The 24,134-nt window shown below is 39.4% G+C and overlaps 1 protein-coding gene across 4 annotated transcripts in view; it reads left to right on the top strand.

Moving 5' to 3' along the window:
- Positions 1 to 24,134, top strand: part of IKZF3 (IKAROS family zinc finger 3) — a 90,886-nt gene that overhangs the window by 14,578 nt on the left and 52,174 nt on the right. For 3 of the 4 annotated variants that reach the window (XM_029210832.1, XM_029210834.1, XM_029210835.1), the window contains exons 2-3: positions 10,994 to 11,047; positions 13,430 to 13,531. In XM_029210832.1, coding sequence (XP_029066665.1) covers positions 10,994 to 11,047; positions 13,430 to 13,531 — 156 coding nt within the window. The remainder of the gene's footprint in view (positions 1 to 10,993; positions 11,048 to 13,429; positions 13,532 to 24,134) is intronic. The other variant, XM_029210833.1, reaches the window with a different exon arrangement.

Raw genomic sequence — 24,134 nt, 5'->3', positions numbered from 1 at the left:
GCCCAGAATTCTTGATTTTAATGAAGACTAACTTATCACTTTTTTTCTTTTGGGATTAAGTGTACCTTATGTCCTGCTTAAGAAATCTTTGCCTATCCAAAGCCATGAAAATATTCTCTTGTATTTTCCTCTAGAAATTTGATTGTTTTAAGTTTCACATTTAAGTCTATTACCCACTTCAAATTGATGATTCTTGACATCATAATAAGAACATCATAACTGTTTTTGACATCAGTTATTTTTTATCAGAAACTAGGCATTTTACAGTTACAAAATGAAAATCTTACTTAGAATATGTTGGATTCAACCACTTATGCACAGTTTTTCAAAGTATCAATGACATGAAATGCCCATTCTTCCTTTTCTCTCTACATGTTCATTTGCTGGCATGTGATATCCATGCTAAATATAAATATACTTATTTTTCTACAACTTTAGAGTAACTGACCTTTCAAGGAAAATAACACTAGATATTGAATTTGCTGTTTTAGACCTGTGCCCCACAGTCTATAATTTCTTCACTAGAATTTAATCTAGGGAAAAAATGGAATATTTTGTAAAAAAGGGTAAGGTAGGAAGTATTGAAATGGTAACGTGGGCTGTATTTGATTTGATGCTCTTAGACAAGTAGTCTTGATGTTTCTTAACCTTTACCTTAATCCAAGAAGGAAGGGAAGGAAGTATTTCATGGCTGGAGAGACTACTCTCATTTTAAGGCATGCCCCCCTTTTTCTTTTTCTTTTTAAAATTATTTATTTATTTAGCCCCCCTTTTTAATATCTTCCTTTCCTCTCAGTCATAGTCACTTGAGGTGTTTGAAACTAATTGGGTCTAAAATTTCTTCTAGTTCTGACTTTCTTCTAAGATTTATAATCTGTATAGGAAAGCACCTTAAAACATTTAAATTCTTTGAAACAAAGGTGAAACTCAAGAAAGGAATCCTGCTTCTCTTCATAATGTGCCGCTGACATTGTACCTTTGGACACTTACATGATTTTATATTTTTTGTCATTCTTTGTGTCTTAAATTTTGTTTGTAAAATGGGGAGAATAATAAATGCCATTGCACGTGTTTATCTTCCAGAGATGCTATGAGATAATACGAAATCTCATTTGCACTCCTGGGCTAAGTGCTTGATGCCACATTTTTGGAGGACCACAGGCAAACAAAACCAGGTTCAGAAGAAAGCTGTCACCATGGTTAGGGAACTGAGTGGTAGCATTTGCGTAATAACTTATTCTGGATGTTCCCAGAAAGCTGAACTAGGACCTGAAATGGACAGTTTAAGAAATTTGAGTTTCACTACATTTAAGGAGGAACTTTTTAAACCATTAGAGTTTTTCTGAAATGGAAAGGTATAACTTCTGTACACTTGGAAGTGTCTAAGCAGAGACTTTACAACCCAAATAGGGAGATATTGGAGGAAATTCAAGTATCAAATGGCAGAGGAAGGAGAGGTAAGGTAGTTAAGTTACCTACTCCAATTCTAATATTCTAATTTCATTGGTTATAGGGATCATTTTCTTTAATTATTATACAGAACTGTTCTTGTGACGGTAAGATTCCAGGTATGATTGTATGTGGTAGTAATAAAGGGAACTCATGAAGGATCTTTCAGAAATAGTAGCTAACACTTCTGTGCCACATTCGTCATCCTGAATGTGCATGTTTCAATTATGAATACATTTTTGTAGTCAGCGACTCAGTTTCCAAAGCTTTTTGTTAAAAAGTAAAAGTGGACATTTTAGATTTTAAAAAGAGGTATGGGGATAGAGGAATCAGTTTATTGTTATGAAGGTAAAGGAGAATGTCAACATTCAGAGACGGCTTTCTGGCAGCTGTCAGGCACCAGTGCTGCTGACAGCTGGCAAACTCAGTACATGATTCTTTCTGAGATTGACATTTTGCTCTCCTTTAGCATCTACACTTCCTACTGGGAAAACAGACCCACAAGTGGAAATCTGATCTCTGAAATTAAGAGTAGAATTGTATTAGCTGGTATTCTTAATTGAATGATGATTTCTTAAAGTATCAAAATAAAGACAAGTTTATAACCATTTGAATTAAAAATATGGTTGCCAATTTTGTTGCTAATGTAAATATTTGATTTTGTTGGTAGATAACATATTATTCACATGTGAATTTTGACAAAATCTCAATTAACCAGACTCCTGCCATTTCCAAGTTTAAATTTTGTTCGTAATCTACCCCTTTTCATTTTGCAACACATAAAATACTAGAATCTCAGAGAAAAATCTTGGTATCTTTTAAAAAGAATTCTAACTAGTGAATTTTTAAAAATAGCATCTTTGTTGAAGGAAAGAGAATCTGAAGGAATAAAAACAAATTTGTAATTGTCATCTCTCAGTAAGCATGTCATGAGGATTGTTTTCAATTCTGGAAGAAAACAATTTGAGATTGCTAGTAAAGCTTTGAATTTACAGAGTGCTTGGGATACAACAAAAGAAATAACCTTTAACTTTTACAGTCTAATATATTTGTGAGCTGTGTCAGTAAGAGACTAGTTATACCTTTCACAAGATTTGTTATTTAAGAGGTAAAGTGAAAAAAAAAAAAAAAGAGGTAAAGTGTCAGTGGAAAACACTAATGATTTAATTAAACCAAAAATATATCAGGAGTTAGTTATTTAGTTACGGGAAGAGCAGGGGGGCAATTGATATGAAAGAGTGTTAACTAGGGTTTTCTGCTTGATTGTAATGTTGGCTTTTAAATGAGGTAAGAAAAATGATTTTACCTAATGATATCAAAAAATCCCAATGTATATGCTGAGTTTATATTTGTACACATACAAAGATACATTTTAAAATATTTTATCTGGATGTTTGGCATCATGTGGGTTTTTTTTTAACCCTCTGAAAAGTCACATTAATTTTTTAATCAGTGAAATTTGTAAAATGCTTTGTATGAAGGGTGCTGTTTAGATCCTTTATCTTTTTGATTACTGCATTAATGGAAAATGCTTTTGCCTGAAATTCCAATTGCAGGAGTTTTGGAAATATTGATAGAAGATGGTCATTGTTAAGCTGTTTCCTAGTATAATATCTTTAGAATTTTGGTTGATATTTAGTTTTTATACATGGTTTGATCTACTTGTTTTTTCCTGATCCAGAGTTTTAATGTTTGTTTTAAATAAATAGCTTTGCAGTGAGTGGTAACCCAAGCAGCAATGAGATATCCTAAAATCTAGAGCTGTGCTATTCAGTAGAACTTTCTACAGTGATGGAAATATTCTTTATCTGTGTTTTCCAATATGAAAGCCCCTAGCTACGTGTTCTGTTGAGTACTTAAAATATGGTTGGGGGGACTTCCCTAGTGGCGCAGTGGTTAAGAATCCGCATGCCAATGCAGGGGAGCCGGGTTCGAGCCTCGGAACGGGAAGATCCCACATGCCGCGGAGCAACCAGGCCCGTGAGCCACAACTACTGAGCCTGCGCCCTAGAGCACGCGAGCCACAACTACTGAGCTCGTGTGCCACAACTACTGAAGCCCGCACGCCTAGAGCCCGTGCTCTGCAAAAAGAGAAGCCACCACAATGAGAAGCCCACGCACTGCAAGGAAGAGTAGCCCCCGCTCGCTGCAACTAGAGAAAACCCGCGCGCAGCAATGAAGACCCAACGCAGCCAAAAATAAATAAATAACTAAAAGACTTAACCTTTAAAAAAAAAAAATCTTAAAAAAAAAATGTGGTTGGGTAACTGAGAAACTAAATTTTTAATTTTTATTAACTTAAATTTAAACTCAAATTGGCACATGTAGCTAGAGGCTATTATATTGGACAGTTCAGTATTAGTGCTAGTATTAATAATAGATTTAGAGCAGGTCTTGGTAAACTTTTTCTGTAAAGTACCAGATAGTGAATGTTTTAGGCTTTGCAAGTCATATAGTCTCTGTTACAAGTACTCAACTCTGCTGTTGGAATACAAAAGCAGTCATAGACAACGGGTAAATGAACGGATTTGGCTGTGTTCCAATAAAACTTTATTAACACTGAAATTTGAATTCCATCTAATTTTCAAGTTGCATGAAACAGTATTCTTCTGATTTTTTTCAACCATTAAAAGATGTAAAAATCATTCTTAGTTCACAGGCCATACAAAAGCAGGTGATAAGCTATAGTTTGCAGAACCTTGACCTAGAGTGTTTATAAGTAGCAAGGATAGAGATATAAAAATTCATGTGTTAATTCAACAAATTTATTGAGTGACTATCACAAATGGGCACTATTTTGAGAGCTGAAGATACAGCAAAATAGCAATAAAAATTACAATCAACATCCATGTTTTCATGGAGTTTACATTCTGGTGGGGGGAGACAGATTTTAAAAATGGACAAATGTATGTCAGGTGGTGAAAATGAAATTTTTTAAAATAAATTTATTTATTCATTTTTATTTTTGGCTGCCTTGGGTCTTCGTTGCTGTGCAGGGGCTTTCTCTAGGTGCAGTGAGTGGGGGCTACTCCTCATTGAAGTGCACGGGCTTCTCATTGTGGTGGCTTCTCCTGTTGCAGAGCTCGGGCTCTAGGCGTGCGGGCTTCAGTAGTTGTGGCATGTGGGCTCAGTAGTTGTGCGTCACAGGCTCCAGAGCGCAGGCTCAGTAGCTGTGGTGCATGGGCTTAGTTGCTCTGCGGCATGTGGGATCTTCCTTGACCAGGCCTTGAACCCGTGTCCCCTGCACTGGCAGGTGGATTCCCAACCACTGCGCCATCAGGGAAGTCCGAAAATGAAATTTTATGAAGAAAAATAAAGAGAAAAGAAAGTGCCAATGGAGGATGACATTTTATTATAGGGTAGTCAGGTAAAGCTTGTTCAATAGGGTGACTTTTGAGCACACACCTGAGTGAAGAAAGGAAGTGGGCCACGTGGCTATCTAAGGGAAGAACATTTTGGTCAGAGGGAAGGGTAAAAGCAAAGGTCCTGAGGCAGGAGCATGCTTTACCAATTCAAGTAAAAGGAGAGATGTAGAAAATTGACAAGAATTGTATTTCAACAAAATTAACCCACTTTGGAATTCTTCCATCATTTGCATCAGATATGTATAAATACCAGTAAAGGGAACTATATTTCTATCAAAAGCAATATAGGGACCTTTCCTTCTTAGCTTTCTAGAGCATTCTTTTTGGAAAATAGTTTAAAACTATGTAGACTGCCAACACATTAAAAAAGACCCCAGTAGACCCCATCATGGAAACTTTTTGAAGTTGTTTTTGGACTGAAGTATGAAGGAATTACAAAATGATCCATTAAAAACTGTAAAACTTTTGCTGCACTTAGAAATGTTTAACAGGTTTCTGGTCTTCAGATAGGAATTCCTTTACCATCTGTTCACTACTGGACTTCATATGTTTATAAAGACCTTTGAGTTCAAGGGGGGAAATGCACTTCAGTCTATTTTGTCCTTGTCTTTTAAGTATTTTTTAGCACCTAAGAAGAACATCCATGTAGCCTGATTATAGATGGCTTTAATGTCTCCTTCAAGTTCTGAATACTCAGATAGTCAAATCTTTTTCTCTTGGAAACTGTACTCAGTTCCTTCTGGTGTTATTTACAGCACACAAAGACTGCTTGAAAAAATATTGAGAGATACTTAAATGTCACAGTCAGAGTTTAAAAGGTTCAGGGGACCAGGACCTTTTTCCTTTAGGTCACCAAGTCAAAAGCCATCTTGCTCTGTAGTAACTAAAAGGTGTTTTCACATGAAGGTTGTTCATGTGAAACTTTTGAGCTAGTTTTCTTTCTTTTTTTTTTTTTTCTGTTCAGAATCCCTTTAGTGTGCAGTTAAAGGTTTCACAGTTAGCTTTAAAAAAAAAAAACTTAAAAAAACCCACTATCAAACTTACAGAAAAGTTGCAATACTGTACAAAAAACTATTTTTTTCCGGAAATTTTGAGAGTAAGTTGCTGACATGAAGCTCTGTTACCCTTGAATACTTTAGTGTGCGTTCTACCTTCTCCCACATAACCACAAAACAACCATCAAAATCAGGAAATTAGCATTGATCTATGACTACTATTTAAAAAAAACATTTATTTATTTATTTGGCTGTGCCGGATCTTAGTTGCGGAATGGGGGATCTTCGTTGCTGGGTGCGGGATCTTTTAGTTGTGGCATGTGAAATCTTAGCTGCTGCATGTGGGATCTAGTTCCCTGACCAGGGACTGAACCTGGGCCCCCTGCGTTGGGAGCATGGAGTCTTAGCTGTTGGACTACCAGGGAAGTCCCCATGACTACCATTTAATCCTCAGACCCCATTCAGATTTCTCCAGTTACTTCTATAACGTCCTTTACTTCAGGAGGATTCAGCTCAGAATCATACATTGCATTTAGTTGCTACGTCTCTTCACTCTCCTTCAGTCTGGAATAGTTTCTCAGTCTGTCACAACCTTGACACTTTGAGGATTACAAGCCAGTTATTTTGTAAAGTACCCTCAGTTAGTTTGTTTTCTCACGTTTAGATTCATGTTGTGCATATTTGACAGGAATATCACAGAAGTGATGCTGTGGGGGTTTTTTATATATAAATTTATTTATTTATTTTAGGCTGCGTGGCGGCTTCGTTGCTGCGCGCGGGCTTCGTTGCGGCGAGCAGGGGCAACTCTTCGTTGCGGTGCGCGGGCTTCTCATTGCGGTGGCTTTTCTTGTTACGGAGCATGGGCTCTAGGCGTGCGGGCTCAGTAGTTGTGGTGCAGGGGCTTAGTTGCTCTGCAGCATGTGAGATCTTCCTGGACCAGGGCTTGAACCCGTGCCCCCTGCATTGGCAGGCAGATTCTTAACCACTGCGCTACCAGGGAAGTATGATGCTGTGTTCTTTTCATTATCAGTGGGCACATAATTTTCATTTGTCCCATTACTGATGATGATCACTTTGCTCAGTTACAGTGGTGTCTACAGGGCTCTCCACTATATAGTTTCTCTTTTCATGTTTGTAATAATAAGTATTTTGAGGAGAAGCACTTTGAATCTATATAAATATTCCATTTGTTACTAGGCTTTCAACTTATTAACTTTCTTATTAATGTCAATATGGACTCATGAATTTCTGTTTTTCTTCAATGAGTTATAATCTAGTACTATCATAATAATTTTGATGCTTCCTTGTCTCAGATTTGGCGAGTGGAAACCCCTTCAGAATGATTTCTATATCCTTTTAACATATCCTCTTCGTTCTGTGAGCACTTCCTTGCTTTCTGGCACAACAAAATGTTCCAGTCTCACCTGTACTTTCCCTGCCCCAGGCTTGGAGTCAGCCATTTTTCCAAGGAATCTGGTTATTTTAAGTTGAGAATGACATTTAGAAGTTAATATCTATATGCTAGAAGCTGTTGTGGTGTCACTGCTCCCAGGTGCTCTCAGTGGACAGGGCTAGAGACTATGTGTATGTATGCCATACATATACACACATTTACATCTATATTTTGTATCAATTGATATACAGTAGAAGCCATGTGTTCCTGCCAATACTTGCATTTCCAATATAGGACCACAGGTTTCCATATTTGTAACTCCCTTCTCTGACAGAGAAAACCTGGGTCTCATTATCTGTTATTATATTTTTCTTATTTGATCAATCCTCCTTTATATAACCAGTCATCCATCGCCACTGCCATCTCCTCTTCAGTGAAGATGCTTTCCTTGCCTCATTTGGGTTTTGACATTCTGTCCTACAGCCACTGATCTATGTGGACACCCTTTTCAGCTGTTGGTGTCTGACATCCCAGTGCAAGGCTGCGCCTAATATGTGGATGCCCTCTTCACCCCACTCAAGTTTGGACACTTTGTACTGGACCGCATCCATGCACACAAACTCTCCTCACTCCATTTGGGCTCCTTGGTGCCAGCCCCCACTGCCCCTGTGCAGGTACCTTGCTCACCCTGTTTACTCTCTGAAACCGGAGCACCCCCAGGCATAGATGTCCTCTTCACTATGCTCAGGCTGTGACTCTTCATGCCAGGCCATCACTTACTTGGATATCCTCTTCATGCCTCTCAGACTGTAACACTCCAGGCCACGTAATTCTCCCGCCCTTCTTATCTGTCTCAGGCTCTGACTTCCCATGCTGTCTGCCCTTCATATAGAATCCCTCCTCATTTCATTCTGAATGCCCACCACACACAGGCACATTCTTCATGCTGGTTGGTCTCCAGCAGCCTGCCTAGCCTGTCCGCATTCCTTGTATAGATGTTTCTTTCACCCATCTTGGGTTTTGACCCCACATAGCAGGCTGCCCCTTTGCTCACTTTAAAAATATTTGTATTTTCCCTGCCCTTATGCTTTGCTGCTAACATTTAATGGGTGGTGTGTTAAACTTTTAAAATTAGATAGAATGTAAGTACAGTGACTACATTTTTCAAAACAATAATTGGAATATGTCTGAAATATAGTATAGAATATTTGAAATCAGTGCTATCCGGAGCAGTTTTGGGTATATGATCACCATTAAAATAAAGAGCAGGGACTTCCCTGATGGTCCAGAGGTTAAGACTCCGGGCTCCCAATGCAGGGAGCCCAGGTTCGATCCCTGGTCAGGGAACTAAATCCCGCATGCCGCAATTAAGAGCCCACATGCTGCAACCAAAGATTCTGCATACCACAACTAAAGATCCTGCACGTGGCAACGAAGGTCCTGCATGCCGCAACTAAAGACCTGGTGCAGCCAAATAAATAAATAAATATTTAAAAAAAAAAAAAAGAACAAAGGAGAGTTTCAATTTCTTTCTTTCTTTCTTTCTTTCTTTCTTTTCTTTCTTCCACTAGGGTCAGTAGTTGCAGTGCATGGGCTCAGTTGCCCTGTGGCATGTGGGATCTTAGTTCCCTGACCAGGGATTGAACCCATATCGCTTGAATTGGAAGGTGGATTCTAAACCACTGTGCCACCAGGGAAGTCCCAAGAGTTTCAATTTCTAGTAATAGAAGAGTACCTCCTATTGAACCAAACTTCCAACAGATAACAATTATAGGTTCTGGACAAAATATGAAAAAAATCTGTTACCTGTTACCAACTTGTTTTTATGGCTTTTTTGCCCAAGGGCAGGCCCCAGTTTTAGCATCAGGGTGACCAAAACTTGAGTAGATAATCCACAGTTTTACTAGCTTAAAAAACGATAGCAATCACAACAGTTGGGAGGCAAAGAGGGAAATCCTAGAATGGAGAGGGCAGAGAGGGCTTTTTGTGTATAAATTCTCTGGCTGGACCAAATCTTTAGCTAATCCTTGAACTACACATGTATGGGTCATACCCTGAGCAATCCATCAGAGGTGAAAGTAACTGAATAGAGATTTACACTTCTGCAAGAGTGACCAACTTGTCCCAGGTTCCCTGAGGCTGTGAAAGTTCTGGGGTCTGGGAAAATCCTCAATCCCAAGTATACTGGGACAATTGGTTATGCTAGCTGCTGCCCACCACAAATGAAACAGAATTTGAGTTTAACTACATGCTTTAAAAAGTAAAATAAACAAAGAAAAGATCCTATATGCTTCAAAAGAACATAACAGACTCCAGAAATTCTGTAATATCTTTATAATGTCCAGGGTACAATCCAAAATTATTAGGTTATATGAAGAAACAAGAAAATGTGACCCATACTCAAGAGAAAAGGAAACCAAAGATGACTGAGCCCAAAGTGACAGGTATTGGACAAGGATCTTAAACAAGTATAATAATTATACTCAAAGATGCAAAGGAGGGCTTCCCTGGTGGCGCAGTGGTTGAGAGTCCGCCTGCTGATGCAGGGGACGCGGGGTCATGCTCCGGTCCGGGAGGATCCCACATGCCGCAGAGCGGCTAGACCCATGAGCCATGGCCGCTGAGCCTGCGCATCCGGAGCCTGTGCTCCGCAATGGGAGAGGCCACAGTGGTGAGAGGCCTGCGTACCACAAAAAAAAAAAAAAAAAGATGCAAAGGAAAATATGCTTGTAATGAATTAACAAAAAGGAAATCTAGCAGAGAGACTAGAAAAAAGAACAAAATGGAAATTCTAGAACTAAAAATTACAATATCTGAAATAGAAAACTCACTGGATAGGCTTGACAGCACATTAAGATGAGATAAGAAAGAGTAAGTGAACTTGAAGATTTATCAATAAAAATATTCAATCTGAGCAACAGAGGAAAGAATTTTGGGGGGGGAAAGAATAGAACCTCAGGGAACTGTGGGAAAATATGAAAAAGTCTAACATACATGTAAATGAAGTCCTAGAAGAAAAGGGGCAAGAGAATGGAGGAGAAAAAGTATTTGAAGAAATAATGGCTGAAAATTTCTCAGGTTTGGTAAAAAACATAATTTTACACATAAAAATTTCGGTGGACCCAAGTGGGATAAATGCGGATAAAACCACACCTAGACATATCACAGTCAAACTGCTAAAAACCAAAAGTCAGGAGAAAATCTTGAAAGCATTCAGAGAGAAAGAATACGTATATATAGGAAGACAACAATACAAAATATCACTGACTTCTCATCAGAAACAACAGAGGATAGAAGATAGTGGAATGCCATCTTTAAAGTGCCAGAAGAAAACTGTCAACCCATAATTCTATGTCAAGTAAAAACAACCTTTAAAGTTGAAGGCAAAATAAAGATATTTCCAAATAAATGAAAACTAAGAAAAGTTGTCATTCATACAGCTGCCCTACTAGAAATGCTAAAGGAAGCTCTTTAGACTGAAGAGAGACAATACCAGAAAGGAACTCAGGTCTTTATGAAAAAATGAAAAGCACCAGAAATGGTAATTATGTGGGTAAATACAAAGTACTAATTTGTTCCACTTAATCTCTTTAAAGTATAATTGCTGCATGGATTCCTTTTATTCTCCTTGAGGCATATTTTAGGGAGGATATAGAGAAAGAATTAGTCCTGCTCTGAAGAGGAAATCAGCAATTAAGTCTTCCAAAATAGTATCCTTATTAAATTTAGAGTGCCCAAATCTGAAAAAATTTACTCTAAGTAGCTAATATTTGTAATCCTTTTCTTTTCAGATATAAAACCAAATGTGGAACTGAAAAGCACTCAAGAGCAGTCTGTGCCCACAGGTAACATCAGGTCTTTCCACTCTGAAAATATACCGTTACTGAATAGACCAAAGGAAGAGGAATATTCTGATTGCAATAAAAATGCTATGGAAATGTGTTGGGGGAAAAATGTGGTTGTCTCTTCCTGATACAAAAATAACATATCCATTTAGATCATATAAGTTCTTTGGCATCACAGAGCCAAACCATCTACCTAACGTTAATCACTGGTTTTTTATTTTCTTTTCACATTTTTTCAACTGATTGGTTTGAATAAAGACAGTTTTTGTTGAACAATATAGTAGCTGTTATTTGAACAACTTGTGCTTTTCACTCAGGAACAGTGGTCAGCAAACTTTTTGTAAAGGGCCGGAGAGTAAATATTTTAGACTTTGTGGGCCATATATGGTCTCTGTTGCCTATTCCTCTTTATGTTATTTACAATCCTTTAAAACTGTAAAAACCATTCTTACCTTCTGGGTCCATACAAAAACAGACCATGGCTAGATTTGGCCTCAGGCCACAGTTTGCTGACCCCTGCTCCAGAATAAACTATAAACATTTAAAGTAATCTATTTCCTAACAATAACTTCTGTGTTTTCTCCATTGATTAACTCACTTTGTTTGAATCAAAGCTTTTGCTCTATTACAAAATTTACCACCTAAGTGCCTTGTTATATTACTGTGAGTTGTAACCTTATGTTTTTGGGGTTTTGGCTTTTTAAAATTTATTTATTTATTCACTTATTTTTGGCTGCATTGGGTCTTTGTTGCTGCTCACAGGCTTTCTCTAGCTGCGGCGAGCAGGGGCTACTCTTCGTTGTGGTGTGCGGGCTTCTCATTGCAGAGGCTTCTCTTGTTGTGGAGCACGGGCTCTAGGCACGTGGGCTCGGTAGTTGTGGCACGTGGGCTCAGTAGTTGTGGCTTGCGGGCTCTAGAGCGCAGGCTCAGTAGTTGGGGCGCATGGGCTTAGTTGCTCTGTGGCATGTAGGATCTTCCTAGACCAGGGCTTGAACCCGTGTCCCCTGCATTGGCAGGTGGATTCTTAACCACTGCACCGCCAGGGAAGCCCTAACCTTATGTTTTAATTGAACCTGTACCTCATATTAGTTGTTCAGGCGTACACTTTACGTCCGTTATTTCAGGCTTGAGAAAAGTAAACTATTTAGAGTCTTACTGTCTAAGAGTATATGTTATAATATGCAGAAAAGATAAATTTTACCTATAAATCAAAACCTGAGTCCATGATGACCACATTTTCAGGACCTCTCAGTCATGGATTTTATGTAATATGTTTCCATTTTACTCCTACATGCCAGTAAAATGTCCTGCTCCATGTGTTCAGTCATGCCTGCAGCTGAAAGGAAGCCCCTGCAGTTTCTAATCACCTCTCTTATTTCAGCCCCTCCTTAGTGCCACAGGATTCAGTGTCTTTATTTGTTGCATGTAATAGATTCTCAGCAAATATTTTATTGAAAATTGGGAAGGAGTTTGATAGCAAGCGGGTGTATTTTCTGTTCATTTCTTTTATCATCTTTTTGTTAAGCTACCATGCTTATATGTGAAATAATTCCAGCTACGTCATGCCTTCTTCCTTACTTCTAATATTATCAATATTTATTGTACAAAATTATATTTTTGTTAAACTTGATTTTTAGTAAGTTTGCTGTTTATTTAACCATGCTTTTATTATGTCTACTGCCTTTTACGTAGGACCTCCCATAACACTTTTTTTCCCCCTTAATCTCATGTCCGAGTCTACATTATAGGCCTGAGTCTTGCATTATAGTTGTGCGTTTGTTTTATCTACATCTGTAGTGTATAAGCTCCTTGAAGACAGGAATTATAACCTATTCATATCTGTAGCCTTGTCAACATTTAGTAAATGTTTGATGAAATACAGGAATTTGGGGGCCAGTATGCTTTCCACAGAATCATATTTATAATGTGAACAGAAAGGGAAAATAGGATTTGGTACAGAAGCTTACAGCCTTCCTCTCAGGAAAGCATCTTTCCCAAATTGAGTTATGCCAGTAGTTTCAGACTCAGTATTTCTCATCACTATATGTTAATATTTCTTGGTCTTAACTAGCAATAGCATCCTACTGAATATTGTGAGATATACCAAAGGAGAGAGAATTTCAATCCAAAGGAACTTGAGTGCATTTTAACTCAGGTGAAAGAAATAGTCAAGAAAATGATGTCTAATGGAAAGGCACATGAACCTTGGGCATCTTTCTAAACCTCAAGAGTTTTCACATTTATCTTACTTGGGTGTATGTGAAAGCGATATTGTCTATCACTAAGGGATTGGGTGAAGCTGAAATAGGAGTCTTACTTAATACATGTTTATAAAAATCCTTTAAAGTTGACTGCATAGTTAAAATTCTTCTTATCTCCTAGAAGGTTCGGTGCTTTTGCATGACTACGATTTAACCAAACCTCATGAAACAGAAAATGTGGATGGTACAGAAGGCCCAGCCAATCAAGATGAAGACATAGGAGGTGAGCCGTAGTGTATAGACCAGAAACTAAAGATATCGTTCAGGCTCAACATGGAGAAGAAATCAGGAAATCTCCGAGGAAAACTTGCATTTGTGGGTTGAGTTGGAAGGAATTCAGTTTTGTTCACTTTACAAATATTTACATTTAATAATTTGCTACAGGATATCAGCAAATTTTGAGAATTTAAGGTGCTTATTCAGTGTTCAAGTTATACTAACTTCTTTTTTTAATTTTTTTAAAATTAATTTTTATTGGAGTATAGTTGATTTACAATGTTGTGTTAGTTTCTGCTGTACGGCAAAGTGAATCAGTTATACATACACATATATCCACTCTTTTTTAGATTCTTTCATTACAGATTACTGAGTAGAGTTCCCTGTGTTATACAGTAGCTTCTTATTATCTATTTTATATATAGTAGTGTGTATATGTCAATCCCAATCTCCCAGTTTATTCCTCCCCCTCCTTCCTCCTCGGTAACGATAAGTTTGTTTTCTACATTTGTGACTCTATTTCTGTTTTGTAAATAAGTTCATTTGTACCATTCTTCTTTAGGTTCCACATATAAGTGATATCATATGATATTTGTTTTTCTCTGTCTGACTTACTTCACTCAGTACGACAATCTCTAGGCCCATCCTTGTTGCTGCAAATGGCATTATTTCATTCTTTTTTATGGCTAATATTCCATTGTATATACATACCACATCTTTTTTTTCTTCATCTTTATTGGAGTATAATTGCTCTACAATGCTGTGTTAGTTTCCGTTGTACAACAAAGTGAATCAGCTGTTTGTACACATATGTCCCCATATCCCCTCCCTCTTGAGCTTCCCTCCTACCCTCCCTATCCCACCCCTCTGGGTCATCACAAAGCATCGAGCTGATCACCCTGTGCTGTGCAGCACCTTCCCACCAGCCATCCATTTTACATTTGGTAGTGCATACACGTCAATGGCACTCTCCCACTTTGTCGCAGCTTCCTCTTCCCCCACTGTGTCCTCAAGTCCATTCTCTATGTCTGCATCTCCATTCCTGCCCTACCACTAGGTTCATCAGTACCTTTTTTTAGATTCCACATACATTCGTCAGCATATGGTATTTTTCTCTTTCTGACTTACTTCACTCTGTATGACAGACTCTAGGTCCATCCACCTCATTACAAATAACTCAGTTTTGTTCTTTTATGAGTGAATAATATTCCATTGTATATATGTGCCACATCTTCTTTATCCATTCATCTGTTGATGGACATTTAGGTCGTTTCCATGTCCTGGCTATTGTAAATAATGCTGCAGTGAGCATTGGGGTGCATGTATCTTTTCGAATTATGATTTTCTCTGGATATATGCCCAGGAGTGGGGTCGCTGGATCATATGGTAGCTCTATTTTTAGTTTTTTAAGGAACCACCATACTGTTCTCCATAGTGACTGTACCAATTAATACTCCCATCAACAGTGTAGGAGGGTTCCCTTTTCTCCACACCCTCTCCAGCATTTATTGTTTGTAGACTTTTTTATGATGGCCATTCTGACCAGTGTGAGGTGGTACCTCATCATAATTTTGATTTGCGTTTCTCTAATAATTAGTGATGTTGAGCATCTTTTCATGTGCTTTTTGACCATCTTTATGTCTTCTTTGGAAAAATGTCTATTTCGACCTTCTGCCCATTTTTTGATTGGGTTGTTTGTCTTTTTGGTATTGAGTTGCATGAGCTGTTTGTATATTTTGGAGATTAATCTCTTGTAGGTCGCTTCATCTGCAAATATTTTCTCCCATTCTGTGGGTTGTCTTTCATTTTTTAAATAATATGTTTATTTTACTCTTTTCCATCATAAAAATAATACATGTTCATGATAGAAAGTTTGTCTGGGATATTTTCCACGAATTCTCCAATTCTCTGGACACCAACTGGGCATCCAGCAATTCAATTCAATTCAATTCTTATGCTAACTTCTAGAATTAGTGCAGAACCCACAGGTTAAGGGCTCAGTCCCACAAGACTGCCCTCACTTTAGACACCACTTAAAAGTACCAGGTCCCCAAGTTACCTGAACTTCTGTCCAACTTGACTCCAAATTCGGGATTTCCCACAACCACCTCCGCCCTCAGGTTTGATAATTCCCTAGAATGACTCACAGAACTTAGGAAAGCACTTTACATACTATTACTGGTTTATCATAAAGGACACAACTCAGGAACAGACAAATGGAAGAGGTGCATTGGGCAAGCTATGGGATGGGAGGGTGCAGAGCTTCCATGCCCTTTCTGGGCACACCACCTTCTAAGCAGCTTGATGTCTTCACCAGACGCTCTCTAAATCTTACAGTTCAAGAGTTTTTATAGAGCTCAATCTCCAGTGCCTTTCCTGGAGGCTGGTGGGTGAAAGTTCCAGCCCTCTAATCACTTGGTCTTTCTGGTGACCAACCCATCCTGAGGCTATCTAGGGGCTGCACCTTAAGTCACCCCAGTAGCATAAACTCAGGTGTGATTGAAAGGGGCTTGTTATGAATAAGAAAAGACACTCTTATCACTCAGGAAATTTCAAGGGTTTTAGGAACTTCGTACCAGGAACCTGGGACAAAGACCAAATGTAGTCTTTGACCATGAATTTCTTATAGCAAATGCATCACAGAAGTCAAAACATACTGGCACATTACGAGAGTCACACTCAGTCACTAATTAGTCCAGTGCATCGTCAGCATATGAAAATGTCTTCTAGGGTGAGAGCACTCAGATTTGCAGGCTTCCATTTGATCTTGTCAGGCTCCAAATGCAGGAGTGTCTCAGCAATACATGGCTTCATCTTTTCAAGCATCTGGTATAACTAAGCTAAAACACAATATTATTCCCTTGCCCTGAGTCTCTATTGAGATTGTAATATAATATTGGATTTCCTTCATTGCATAGCCCATTGATTCATTCCTTTGCCCTCAACTACTATTCCTCCTTCTCTCCATTTATTTATACTTAAACTTTTCCACCTTTGGAAGGAACTTTAGATTCAGCTACTGTGATGTTCTAGATTTCAGGCAACAATACTAGTCTAGTAAGTGCCTCCCCTTCAGTTCACTTCTATTCATATAGGGTAGAGTTACTTAGGTACGGAACTAGTGGGCTATTTTTACCACCAGGCAGTGGCTACTTTCAGTGTTAACCTTGATTTTGCTAAATGGAATGAAGACATAACCTGCCTTATCAGGCCTTTAGGAATTCTGACATAAAGGCTTAAAACTATAGTTACAGTTTCTTGCTTAGAAATCATCCCTGTTTCTGGCACTTGTAGTTGTATCCCTGGTCCTGTGACTACAGGGCATCAGATAGGAAAGAGAAAGTTGAGGTATGTGGAGAAGAAAAAAAAGTATAGTTATCATACCAGTGTCCTCTCTCCTTGGAAAGAATCATATAATCATACCATGATCTTCCTCCCATGGAAAAAATTGCATAGTCATACTAGCAGCCTCTCCCCACCGTCTCTTCCCCAGATCCACCAGAAAAACAGAGGAGTCTATCTAGTGGGGACAACACTGCCTTAGCTCCTCTAATGTTGAGTGTGAACACACACTCTTTTTCTTTTTTTTTTTTAATTAATTAATTTATTTATTTTTGGTTGCGTTAGGTCTTCGTTGCTGTGCGCGGGCTATCTCTAGTTGCGTTGCTGTGCGTGGGCTTCTCATTGCGGTGGCTTCTCCTGTTGTGGAGCACCGGCTCTAGGCGTGTGGGCTCAGTAGTTGTGGCACATGGGCTTAGTTGCTCCGTGGCATGGGGGATCTTCCCAGACCAGGACTCGAACGTGTCCCCTGCATTGGCATGCGGATTCTTAACCACTGCGCCACCAGGGAAGTCCCTGAACACACACTCTTGAAGACATATAAACCAACCTTTCATGCCTACATCTCCCCCTGTTTTAAACAACCCACGTTTCAACTGCTTGTTCCAATTCTCTATGAAACTATTATTCTGAGGAGAATATCTCTCTGCCTACTCATTATTTGATATTATTAGCTGTAAAGTGTGTTCCTTGCTCTGAATAAATGTGATTTGGTGGTCCAGATGGGTACAATATCTTCTGTTCTGGTTCTTTTATAGTAGTTGCACCATTTGCATCTACCACCAGGTAAGCAAAGCCCAGTCCAGAGTCAACGCCTATTCTATCAAAACCCATTTGTAGCCCCACTGGGGCTACTGACATTGGTTCAGGGTAATCCACTTGCAAGCTGTGTGTGGGGTCTTCCCCCTGAGGAATCCCCCCCATAGCCATCTGCACCCTCTGTTTTTCTTGTTGGCATAATGAACAGTTCTTGTTGGCATTTTGAGCCTCAGAGGGTACAAAAGGAATATGTGCAGATTCAGCCCTCTGCACTGCTTTGGTCCCCAAATGTCCACTTATTTCATGGACCCAAGTGGCCGCCTCAAGCTAATACCCCATAATATCCATGGATGATTGGTCATCATCTAATCCTGGAAGGGGTTTCTTCTGTTAGGCATCAACCTGTCCTACTTTAATGTACCCGTCCAATTCCCATAGTGATTTCCATAGGGCTATGGTCCATATGGACATCCTTTTAATAGACCAGACTTCCATAGCCCTCTGCTTATCGGTATGGCCAGACCATTGGCCATCACTTATGAGTCAGGTAAAAAACAAAACATAGAGGCTTTCATTGTTGTTCGATTCTTCCATCCCTGTTAGGTAAACAGCATGTAATTCATCCCACCAAACTGATTGGTTTTTACCTTCTTCAGTCAGAGTGGTAGTCTTCCAAACAGGATATTGGCCATTTACCTTGGAACTGCCATCCATAAACCAAGCAGTGTTTTGTTGGTCAGTCAAGAGCTGTTTATAGGGCACTGTCCAAGTGACAATAGAATCTGGCAGCTCCTTACACAGTTCAAAAGTCAGTCCTAGGAGAAAAGAGGCTTCCTGCTCGTATCTCCTGCTTACATTCCCCTTGTAGCACAATCCTGTATAAACCATTGCGTTTTATTATGGAACTCTTCTGGGCATTGCCCTCCCCATTAGAGCATTTTTCTGACATCTCCTAAGACGTCATGGGTGTTTCAGATATTAAGATTATTTTTTGTCCTGCAATCATAGGGGCAGTTTCAATTAATGTCTGATATCAGCCTACTAATTGTCCCTCAGATAGAAATTCTCTATTCCATCCTCCCCATAGTTGTCACTGGGAAGCACTCCCAGGCTTTTGCCGTAAGCCCCAACCTATGTTCTACGTAGAGCTATCGCACAGAATTTGTCCGCACCAGCACTCCAGCTTCTCTTCTACACTGCGTGGACTTGGGCAATCCTTTTTTTTTTTTTGGGCAATCTTATCCATCCTCATTTAGCATGTCCAATGAATATCGCTTGAAGGATAGATTTACATGCCTCCTGTTTTACACAGTAGTTCCCCAGTCAGACACAATATCCATACCCATAATACATTCAGGTAAAAGAGGTACAACCACTTCGCATGTACCAGTTTTCCTCCAAACTTTCACCTTAATCAACCAACCCTTATATTCCTTTTGTAAAAAATTGAAGTATAGGGCTTCCCTGGTGGTGCAGTGGTTGAGAGTACGCCTGTCGATGTAGGGGACACGGGTTCGTGCCCCGGTCCGGGAGGATCCCACATGCCGTGGAGCGGCTGGGCCCGTGGAAAAAAAAAAAAAAAAAAGTAGAGGAACTAGCAGGGAGTCCTTTTGGTCCACCCAACTTTCTATATGGTCCACCCAACTTTCTGTAGTGCTGTATTAAGACCGTTGTTTCAACTCTATCACTGTCCATTTTATTTATCCCATTTCTTGATAACTATCTAAAGATTTTCATCCTGCTGAAATGAGTCCCTTAACTCTCCCCATTCTTTTTCTTCTTTATTTTGGCCCTATCAATGTTTCCTTTATTCATCTTACTTCTTGATAACCATTTACAGTTTTCCACCTTGATGGGACAAGTCCCTTGACTCTCCCTTCTGCCTCTCCTCATTTTCTTGTTAATTAACCTAATGTTTTTATTAGCATCTGAAAGACCCAAGAGAGGAAGCTGAGACAGCAGATTCAATAAGGCTTCTCAGACTGTTGCTTGATTTTGAAGCAGTAATATTAAATGGGATGCCCATGCAAAAGAGGTCCCCTGTTCTGTGTTTTCTTAGATTCTGTATTTGTCTTTTTGACATCTATTCATTCATCTATATTTGATGCTTTGATGTTTGGGGACCTTACAGACCCAGGGAAAGACTGTCCTTCCCAGGGATAGCCAGTTCTTAGAGACAGTAAAGGACTTGGCCAGGAGCATGCTTTTCCTATATAAACCAACCAATCCAGACAGAGTCCATACCCCCCAACCATCTCCTTATCTAAATCTCATGAACTGAACTAATATTTCCCCTGTCTGAAATCAATCCAGGGCCAAGTAGCAGACAACTAGAGACCACTCCTGTGTCCCAAAGCCTGCTGGAATTATTCAAACCAGGCAGTCCTAAACTGTTTATCCTGCCTGCCTTGCCTTTTCTCGGAAACTCCAGTGAAGGCTCTAGCCTAGGATTTTCCTTCCTCTTTTCTGCATCCTGACTGACATTGGTGCTTCACCCTGTGGCCCTGTGTGGTATAATAAAGTTCTTATACCACCTGTGTGGTGACCCCCTCTATGGACCCTGTGAGTATAATAAACTTCTTCCTTCCAGACCTTGTTCCCATTTCCTCCTGTGGCTGCACCAACTTTACCATACTATATACAACATGTACACGCTTAGAACACCCCCTGAATCCACAGCATTTACCAAGACCTGGGTAAGAGGCATATTTAGTGAGTGACTATCTTGGCTATCATAAAGCCAGTCCCATATGGCTTACATATGAAACATATCAGCCACTTCATCTGGGTTATTTTACTTGGCACTTATAGAGGGAGTTGGACAGTCCTCTTTCTCGGGTAAACAGACCTCACAGTAGCTTTTATCCAGTCAACTAGGCTGGCCATTCCCTCAGGAGAAACGTGCTGTGTTTGTGGATCATGTATAGTCATCTGCCATTGTTCCATAGTGAGCTGTGGGTCCTGGGCCAACCCAGACATGCTCTTCCGCTCTGCAGCGTCCCAGACCAAAGACAATGCCCCTCAGTTAGTCACTCTCACAATCCGTGTTAGTAAAGCTTCTTCAGGAAGCTGATGATACTGATTGAAAAAATAAGACAACTCCTTCACACCCTACCCCCTGGTTTCAGTAGTTTCTTGGTTTTGCCTTCCCTCCACATGAACCACCTTCTTGGTGACCAGAAGTCTTAGAGATACTCTCTACTGTTCTCACATAATTTTTCCTTTTGGGGGAATCTTTGAGCCTAGTATCTGAAGCACAAACCAACTGAAATCTGACCTTGGTTTATCATCAAGGTCTGACTCAGAACTCTCTTTTCATTTCATTTTGGCTTTGCAGATAACAGTAACCAAGGAATTGTACATTTCGCTTTTCTCTTAGTAGTTTGCATTTCTACACATATCCAGTGAGTCAACTTCCCAAGAGTTGGATCCACCTCTGAATACCCTTGGTAACTTTACTTTTAGTAACTGATCAAAGCACAACTGCTGCTCCATAACACGGGTGACCATGTAGCCAGGGATCAGAGGTTCTTCATCCCTTGCTTTTTCTTCCTTTTTCTTCCCAAACCATATGTTTCCATGAGCCAGGACTGTTCTAGCAAATCCCACTCATGACACCTATTGTGGGATGTTTCCAACACCAACAACTGATTCTTCAGACACCAAATCACCATCAATTCAATTCTGCTGCTAACTTCTGGAGTTAGCGCAGAACCCACAGGTTAAGGGCTCAGTCCCACAAGACTGCCCTCACTTCAGACACCACTTGAAAGTACCAGGTCCCCAGGTTTCCTGTACTTCTGTCCACCTTGACTACAAATTCAGGTTTTCACACAACCCCCACTCAGGTTTGATAATTTGCTAGAATGACTCACAGAACTTAGGAAAGCACTTTACATACTATTACTGGTTTATCATAAAGGACACAACTCAGGAACAGGCAAATGGAAGAGGTGCATTGGGCAAGCTATGGGATGGGAGGGTGCAGAGCTTCCATGTCCTCTCTGGGCACACCACATTTTCAGCAGCTTTGTGTCTTCACCAGAAGCTCTCTGAATCTTACAGTTCAAGAGTTTTTATAGAGCTCAATCTCTAGTCCCTTTCCTGGAGGTTGGTGGGTGGGGCTGAAAGTTCCAACCCTCTAATCACTTGGTCTTTCTGGTGACCAACCCATCCTGAGGCTTTCTAGGGGCTGCACCCTAAGTCACCTCAGTAGCATAAACTCAGGTGTGATTGAAAGGGGCTTGTTATGAATAACAAAAGACACTCTTATAACTCAGGAAATTTCAAGGGTTTTAGGAACTCTGTGTAAGGAATTGGGGACAAAGACTAAATACATTTTTGTGTTTTACCACAGCTTGGAAAGTTCATAGAAGTAGAAAGAAAAAAGAAAAACCCACTTCTATCCTACCACCCAAATATAGTCTGTATTAGCATTATGGAATACTTCCAGGCTTTTTTTTGGAATTTTGAGCACTATATTTATATTAGCATTGCAAACATTTTATACTAATATTTATGTTGCTAAAACTTATCACTATTGCTTTGTGAATATCACTCAGATCTCATCTTAATGTCATTTCTTCAGAGAGAATTTCCTTGACAACTCAGTTATTTTAATGCAGTAAGCTATTGTAATTCTCTGCATGGCACTTTGCAACGGATAATTTTGGAGTTTTATTTGTTTATTGTGTCTCTCCCTCCACCCTTCATGAGCCAGGATCTTGAGTTTTCTTTTTCTCTCTAGGTATTTGCAACACCTAGAATAGTACTTGGCCCATAGTAGATGTGCAGTAAATATGTGTTTCGTTAAAAAAAAATACACACACACACACACACAAACATTTTTTTCCTTAAAGGAAGAAAAGAAGAAGACAAAAATTGTTTCTCCAGATCTTCTTCTTTTGTCTTAGATCCTTAAGGACCAAGAAACGGAGTTCTATGTCTAAAACTTCTGAGACTCAAATCACAGCTTCAACTAATATTCCAACTCTGCCTAGCTATACATTAATTTGTACCAGTTCTCAACCACAGAGACTGAAAAATGCTGCCTGGCACAGGATGTGGTCATTTGTGCTGAGGAAAGGCATGTGGTGTTCTACCAGCTTCGTGAAACTTTTTGAAAGTGACATCCATGGAGTCACACTCAGAAAGAGGCAAAAGATAACTGTGCCTTTGGCTGGCATTCTTCTGAGTTTAGGGTTTCTGAGTTCTACTAGTAAACACCATGAAGTTTAGGTTTGAGATGATGATCCCTATACAACTTTTGGTCTGGGAATTTATAATTTATGTTAGAATTTGTTCTGAGTTCAGAAGTAGCCTATGAGTTTTATGTTTTCAGGTAGTCAGGGGAAAAAACAGATGAAATACTCAAGTATAAACAAGAAACCAAATAATTACATTCAACAATAGGAATTTGAAACAGATATTATTAAAAGCCATGTGGTACAGCACTACTCTAGGAATCCATACAATAAATTCCTGGCCTCTGTGTTTTGACCCTGCTCCAGAAGTGCTTCCAAAGGTCATCTTCAACTGCTGTGATGCCTATGCCGTTTCTATCACCTTACCTCCAACTACATGTCAGTGGATTAATGGGATACCTGTGTATTTTTCTCAGTTGTTAGGGGTCTGGTAGTGTCATGTAGTTCCTGGTAGAGACTAGACGATACAATCAATCATCCTAAATAATTTGGAAAAGAGAAGAAACAGTTCTTTCTGCTAAGCCTGACTTAGAAAAAAGTGAATAGGCTAACTTTAGCATTGAAAGATTAATTCACCATTTCATGATTAAGCTCCAAACTGATTACTGTACGGTACTGTAATGCTCGCACTTAATCTGGGTCATATATCTGGGGAAAGGTTGTTACCAGGCCCCTGCTTTTTCAAAAGAGATAATATGATCAGTATATACAAATTATATATGCTAAATTATGAAATAACAGAACTGAAAAGTAGCATTACCTGGTAAAAGTTATATAATAATGTATCTTAATATGTATTAAGGCACTTCTGCCATATTCAGCATAGGGAAACATTAAGACTAGAATTAGGATTATACTTTTAAAGGTAGTTAGGGAAATTTAGCTATAATATAATAGTGATTATAAGTAACTTTAAAGTATGCTTTAGAGGATCTTAGTCTGTTTAAATTTAATGGAAGCATTTTTTTTTTTTGCTGTACGCGGGCCTCTCACTGTTGTGGCCTCTCCCGCTGCGGAGCACAGGCTCCGGACGCGCAGGCCCAGCAGCCATGACTCACGGGCCCAGCCGCTCCGCGGCATGTGGGATATTCCCCGGACCGGGACATGAACCCGTGTCCCCTGCATCGGCACGCGGACTCCCAACCACTGCGCCACCAGGGAAGCCCTAATGGAAGCATTTTTTTTTTTTTTTTTTGGAAGCATTTTTTAATGTCCTCTAAAACGTTTTAGAAACTAAGACCAGTCTTGGAATGTTTTAAATTCAGAATAATTGCCGTCATGTTTAATTTACATATTTAAACATATTAT

Source organism: Monodon monoceros, unplaced genomic scaffold (genome assembly GCF_005190385.1).
Source record: "Monodon monoceros isolate NGI ecotype Baffin Bay Population unplaced genomic scaffold, NGI_Narwhal_1 Super_Scaffold_9, whole genome shotgun sequence".
Lineage (NCBI taxonomy): Eukaryota > Metazoa > Chordata > Mammalia > Artiodactyla > Monodontidae > Monodon > Monodon monoceros.
Note: the sequence above shows the minus strand (reverse complement) of the source record. Positions and strands in the feature narration are given on the sequence as shown.